Raw genomic sequence first — 6,818 nt, 5'->3', positions numbered from 1 at the left:
GTCTTGAGAAAGCTGATTTTATTGTCCTCTTTATTGCTCTCCTGTTTCTGACAGGAGGCCCTACTGTGGCATAAGCATCATTGTGTTGCCTCACCTCCACCTGTGAATCCCTAAGAACTGAGATGAGTGCTCATCTTTGAATTCTCCATTGCTAACCACCTGCCTGGCCCCAAACACTCACTCTGTGTGTTTGCCAAATGAATGAACTAAAGGATTTACTTAATGCCATCAATATGTATTAAGTAGCTCCAAAGATAATGGAGCTTGATACCAGTAGGTCAAATAGCTTTTTGACCTTCAGATCTACATTCTTGTTCAATTAACCTTGTTAAACATAGTATTCTTGTTTTTCCCATTTTTCTTTAAGAGCTTATCTAGTAATTGGTGTGGGAGATGGTACTAATTTTTTTAAATGAAAGCCCTAATGGAAAAGAATTATATGCAATAAAGTGGAGAAAATTAATTGTTTCATGCCAATGTAGGTTTCCAGTATTAAGCTAAATTTTCTTGCCTAAATGAGAAGGGTAAGATAGCTGAATCAGCCCCAAATCTTTTACCTAATGTTAGGATCACAAATGGAAGCAATTATAATTGCTGGCAGAAATGAATCATTCCAAAACTAGGTCTATGCAGACTGTTCTTTATTGTGTTCACTTAAGGTGGCTTTTATTGGAATGGTCCCAGAAGCAGAGATCTGTTATTTGCTGATTTCTTTGAAGAGTTAATCTTCAAATTTTTTTTTAAAATCTGAGTATACTTTGTTTATATGCTTATACTACACACATACATGTAACGTTACTTAAGACCCCATTTCCTAAAGAGAGAACATCTCTTGAAAAACAGAGTCCAGGAACCAGCCAACAGTGTGTAACCATAGCTGTTAGCAACAAAAACAATGAATTTCCCAGGGAACCTAAAGACCGGGTTTTGGTAAATTGCTTTCCAGTGTTATTCCTGGAAAGCTGACACACTGAGCCATTTGCAAACATTTTCTTGAGTGTCCACCTGAGGGAGGCAGGGAGGTGGCCATACTAGGCCGTGGGTCAGACTGGTTGAAACCTAGATCTCTCCCATCAACGTCATCTCCCAGCACGTGCAAAGCTGGCCCTGAATAAGGACTGTAATGATGCTGCCAGTCCCTGGTGGAAATTATTTTTCTGCTCTGGTAAAAATAATCGCGGCTTCAGTATCCGGGCTGGAAGTGTCGCAGAGAAAACAAAACAATTACTAAAGAAACGGTTCGTGTGTATTAGTTCGTGCAGCAGATAAGGGTTAGGAGGTTGGGATCCCCATGGGAGTGGGTGGCTAGGAAAAGTGAACGGAAGGGAGAGGTGGTGCGCAGCAATTTCAAACTCTCTTCCTTGCTCCCAAACCCTGGCCAAGTCCATAATTTTAAAGGAGCGCGAAAACTGAATGTGTCTGGCTTTTAGCTGCGACCTCCTTTTTTAGCTGCGAACCCTTTACTGAGTTGCCGCGTCCGGGCGTTACTTTCCAGGGAACGAAATTCAGACCGAAGGGTCACAGAAGCTTTGTGCACGCAGAAAATAAGAATTTCCTTTTTCTTTTAGCCAGATGGAAAGTAAACAGCTCTCAAGTCCTGCAGGGGCCCCGGGAGGTAAGAGGTAGGCTTTGCTCCCCAAAGCCGCCAACCACAGCCCGGCAGGCTGCGGTCGGTTCCCGAGGTTCCAGAGAAAGCTACACCTAGACAAGACCCCGGTCTTGGCCCGGGGTTCCTGCCCACGCTACGCCCTCCCTCTCCCCACCCCCGGCAACGCACCCCCCTGCACCTCCCAGCGTGGCCAGTAGCTCCCCGCCCACCCCTGGGGCACTGTCGCCGCCGCGATCCACCAGATCAGTGGAAGGTTCTCCCTCCAGAAACTTTAGCTTCTGCTTTTATGCTTATTTCACATCCTTACCCCACTTGGAACGTGTGTCCCAGGCTCCGCAGTCCGGCGGGGACACAGAGCCCCCACCCCCGAAACTCCCTCAGAGCCACGCGAGTCATCCCAGTTGCCTCCCTGAAAAGCGCACGGACTGGGGAGCGGGACGGGAAGAGGCCAGCCTTGGCGCCCTAAAGCACGCCGGGGAGGCGTCCTGGGGCGGTGGGTTTCTCCAATGTGAGGGCGCGGGCGCCCAAGCAACAGGGAGCCCCGCAGCCCTCTGGCACCGACTTTTCCCCCTCTCCGGGCCGGCAGCTGGACAAGGTCCCGCGGCTGTGCCAGTAGGGGCGGAGGAAAGAAAAGCCTCTGAAGCTGGAGAAGGGAGGGGCAAGGTTGGGGCCGAGGGTGCTGTCACTTGTTGCCGCTAATAAGCTCGACCCTGGAGCGCTGTTGTTTCCACAATCTTTAGCTGTGCCCGGGATCCCCCACCCCACTCTCCTGGGCTCGGAGCTGGAAGAAAGAGGCCAGTGCAAGCGGCTGACATTGCGGTAGGAGAGGGGAGGGCGCCCTGAGAGCCCGCCCGGATGGGCGCTGGGGTGCCGGAGAGGCGCGAGTGGGGTCCCACTAGCGGCAGCTGCCCGGGCTTCCAGGTGCAGAGCGTCCGCCCTGACTGGGAAACCGCACGGAACACAACCCATCGCAGTTCGTCACATACTTACAAATCGCTGTCGCTAGGTTTCCCGCCACTCCTCTCAGACCAGCCCCCCCGCCCCGCCACTTTTCGGAGTCCCCCGCCCTCATCACTGCCTCCCGGGAGCTGCGGGGCAGTCGGACGCGGAGCCGCGGAGCCGCGAGGACGCCTGGCTGGAGGTGCCCTCTGCAGCGAGCCGGCGCCCCTTGCCCTTCGCCGCGGGGTTGGGCGCTCACCCCCGCCGCCCTCGCTCTGCCGCTCGCGGTTCTCTTCCCCGCTCTCCTCCCGCAGGTCCCGGAGCTCCGCCACCACCGGGTGCGGCGCGGCAGGCGCGATGCGGCATCTGTGCCGGGGCCGAGTGCTGGGCATCTCGGTGGCTATCGCGCATGGGGTCTTCTCGGGCTCCCTCAACATCCTGCTCAAGTTCCTCATCAGCCGCTACCAGTTCTCCTTCCTGACCCTGGTGCAGTGCCTGACCAGCTCCACCGCGGCGCTGAGCCTGGAGCTGCTGCGGCGCCTGGGGCTCATCGCCGTGCCCCCATTCCGCCTGAGCCTGGCGCGTTCCTTCGCGGGGGTCGCAGTGCTCTCCACGCTGCAGTCCAGCCTCACGCTCTGGTCCCTACGCGGCCTCAGCCTGCCCATGTACGTGGTCTTCAAGCGCTGCCTGCCCCTGGTCACCATGCTCATCGGCGTTCTGGTACTCAAGAACGGCGCGCCCTCACCCGGGGTGCTCGCGGCCGTGCTCATCACCACCTGCGGCGCCGCCCTGGCAGGTGAGCGGGACCCGCGCCCACCCCCGGCCCACCCTACCCCACCCGACAGAGATGGCGGGATCACTTAGTGCAAGGCCCTCACTTCCAGATGGAAGGCAGAGAAAGGCTTCAATGAGGGTGCTCGGCTCGCTAACGGGACTTCTGAGACCAAGCCGAGCCTTTCCCAGCGCTCCGACCTCCTCCTTCAGAGCGCACCCCTCCCCCCAGTCCAGGCTTCCGACCCCCGCCCCTGCCTAAACCCGTATCGCCCTCTCCGCCTTCCCTTCCCTCCCTCCCCCCACCTCCCCTCTCCTCCACCCAGTCTCCCTTCCTCCCTCCAGGAGGGGTGGGGGAGCCTCCTGAGCCTGGAAACTGGAGCCTCCAGGCTGAGTCGAAAGAAGGGGGGCCGGGAACTTCCCTGGGTCACGAGGAGCTGGAGTGGTGGGGGACGGGGGACAATGGAAACCAAGCCTGAGCCGCGGAGGCTAATTTGGGGGTCTCTGGCGCCGCTGGAGGTGCTGAGGGGGCGGATTGAGCCCCCACTTGAGGGCTGAGCTTGCAGGACTGAACCCAAAGGGAGCCGGCGGGAACGGGAGAAGGGTCGAGAGAGAGAGAGAGAGAGAGAGAAAGAGAGAGAGAGAGAGAGAGATGTTCGCTCGGCGCCCAGCCCGCCCCGGGGTTAGAAGAGACTAGCTGGGGTTCCCTCTTCTTTCCGGAGCCCCACGGAGAAGGCCAGGGTACCACGCGCCTGGGTGACCTCCATGCCTACCCCGGGGGCGCTTGCGCTCTCCCGGGCCTTTCTTTTGGACAGAACTAGCCAGGATGCCCCAGGATATGGCCCGGAAGGCGCCACCGATTATACCTGGAACTGGGCATTGGCTAAACTTGGCTCTTTTTATACCGGTGGGCAGAGCTGGGACGCGAACCCTGTCTACTCCCCAACCCTACGCGTGGTCCCAGTAATACCCACCCTCGCCAACCCGGCGTCTTCTCTTTTCCCTCCCTGCCCTGGCTCCGCGTTCTCCTGGGGCGCTCCAGGAGCCGGCGATCTGACCGGCGATCCCATCGGGTACGTCACGGGCGTGCTGGCAGTCCTGGTGCACGCCGCCTACCTGGTGCTCATCCAGAAGGCCAGCGCCGACACGGAGCACGGGCCGCTGACCGCTCAGTACGTCATCGCCGTGTCCGCCACCCCACTGCTGATCGTCTGCTCCTTCGCCAGCACCGACTCTATCCACGCCTGGACCTTCCCTGGCTGGAAGGACCCGGCCATGGTCTGCATCTTCGTGGCCTGCATCTTGATCGGCTGCGCCATGAACTTCACCACGCTGCACTGCACCTACATCAACTCGGCGGTGACCACCAGCTTCGTGGGTGTGGTGAAGAGCATCGCCACCATCACCGTGGGCATGGTGGCCTTCAGCGATGTGGAGCCCACCTCTCTGTTCATTGCCGGCGTGGTGGTGAACACCCTGGGCTCCATCATTTACTGCGTGGCCAAATTCTTGGAGACCAGAAAGCAAAGCAACTACGAGGACCTAGAGACGCAGCCGGGGGGAGAGGAGGCACAGCCAAGTGGAGATCAGCTGCCGTTTGTCATGGAGGAGCTGCCGGAGGAGGCTGGAAATGGCGGGTCGGAAGATGGCAAGGCAGCAGGTGGCCCCACTCAGAAGAGTGGGCAAGAGGCAAGGGGCAGCCCCAGAGGAGGCCGGCTGGTGGCTAGGAGCTCACACAACGCAGCCGCCGGCCCGGAGGAAGTGAGCAAGAGGTCATTGAAGGATGCTTACCTCCAAGTGTGGAGGTTAGTTAGGGGAACCAAGTACATGAAGAAGGATTATTTGATAGAAAATGAGGAGTTACCCAGTCCTTGAAAAGGAAATGCATGTATGTATATATGTACATACACTTATTTTGTATGTTAGAGATACCATATTTTAATGAGGGGCTGCCTGATTTTATTCTTTGAGGAGTGGGGAAGGGAAGCAAAGAAGGAAGCTGTAACAGACTGACAGTAACAGCATAAGCACTGTGTGAATTATTTAGCGTGAGCTTACCTGAGGCATCACAGACAAAAGCATGTGAAGGTGCTTAATGAGGGAAAGCAGCGGTTCTGGCTGCAGACTCCTGGCACACGAATTGTATGTCTTTATAACCGTAACCAAATATCTGCATGTTCTTAGAGTTCCTCAGTCCACCCCTTCCAAAGATGGAGCATAGACAGGATGCCCGCGCTTAAAAAGCTCAAAGAGGACCCAGATACATCTTCAGTGATAGTAGAGCTACAGTTTTTATAGCCAGCTGAGCAAGAGTATATTATTGAAATAATAGATATACATATATATGTCTATAGACATCTGTATACATATAGACATCTATATACATCTGCATATAGACATATATATACACTGGATTGATGTTTACTGTTTGTAGTCATCTGAAATACGTTTGCTCTGATTTTTCTTCACTTTTTTTTTATTTTTCTTTACTTTAAAAAAAATAAGTATTCTATTATTCTATTGTAGAAAATGTTAAAGGTATTTTGAATATATGAGTTCTTAGCTTTAAACCCGAAGTTTAAAGCTGGTTTTTAGTAATTATAAAACTGTTTTAAAGGTTGTTTGGGTTCATTGCTTCATAATATTTATTATTGAATGCCGTAACCTTTTAAAAAGCCAGTTTTACTGTGTCCAATATTCTTTCAAGCAAATGCAAAGGCTGAACAATAATTTGGTATTAACTGAAGCCCAAACAGAAGTGAGTCCATCCGGTTAAGCTAGCTCTTTCGAGTCACACTGCCCATCCCAAACCTGTTACAAAAACAGCAACTGCTATATTCACTTTATGATATTTTTCTATCTTACATTTGTCAAAATAAAGTATGAGCCTCTCTGCTAAAAGAAAAGGTGTTATAAATTTGTTTCAGGCACATTTATGTTCTACTGTTGGTACGTAGGGAGCCACCCCATGGAGAAGTTCTTCAATTAACAGGGCAGTTTACTTTAAAACAACATCAACCACCACAAGGACAGTCTTGTTTTCCAGTCAAGAAAACCGTTATAAAGTAAAACAAAATACTGCCTCATGTGGCACAATGAGAGCCACCCACTGCTGACGTCAGTGAACATGGCGCCTGAGATGTAATAGGAGAGTGCACCCAGAGGGAATCCTCCAGAGAGGTAACTTGAGACAAGGCACTTTTATTATTTGCCAGCATGTTCCTGAGACGCTCAGATGGTAGTATCCTATATTTTTCTTCATTTTTCAAAAAATGAAACAAAAGACAGAGTCAAAAATGAAAGTTTCAGCTTCATCAGTTTGACTCCACAAGCCTGTGAGCAAGTGTGATGTGGCAATTTGTGATTGGTGCTGGGTTACGGGTGGTCACAGGCAGTTCCTCATTTCCACAGGTACCTCTCCAAGCCATTGGAGATGTAGGAGCCCTCATGTGTCTGCAGTTAAAAATGGCTGGCGAGGGTTATTACGACTTCCTTAAAA

General features: G+C 53.1%; 1 protein-coding gene across 1 annotated transcript; it reads left to right on the top strand.

The window, feature by feature from the left end:
- Positions 1-2,075: 2,075 nt before the first annotated feature.
- Positions 2,076-6,505, top strand: SLC35D3 (solute carrier family 35 member D3). Its single transcript, XM_046004227.1, has 2 exons — positions 2,076-3,344; positions 4,362-6,505. The coding sequence occupies exons 1-2, from the start codon at positions 2,465-2,467 to the stop codon at positions 5,192-5,194; spliced, it is 1,713 nt and encodes a 570-aa protein (XP_045860183.1). The 5' UTR covers positions 2,076-2,464; the 3' UTR covers positions 5,195-6,505.
- Positions 6,506-6,818: the final 313 nt, after the last annotated feature.

The sequence above is a fragment of the Meles meles genome, chromosome 5, assembly GCF_922984935.1.
Source record: "Meles meles chromosome 5, mMelMel3.1 paternal haplotype, whole genome shotgun sequence".
Classification (NCBI taxonomy): domain Eukaryota; kingdom Metazoa; phylum Chordata; class Mammalia; order Carnivora; family Mustelidae; genus Meles; species Meles meles.
This window is presented reverse-complemented; position numbering and strand designations above follow the sequence as displayed.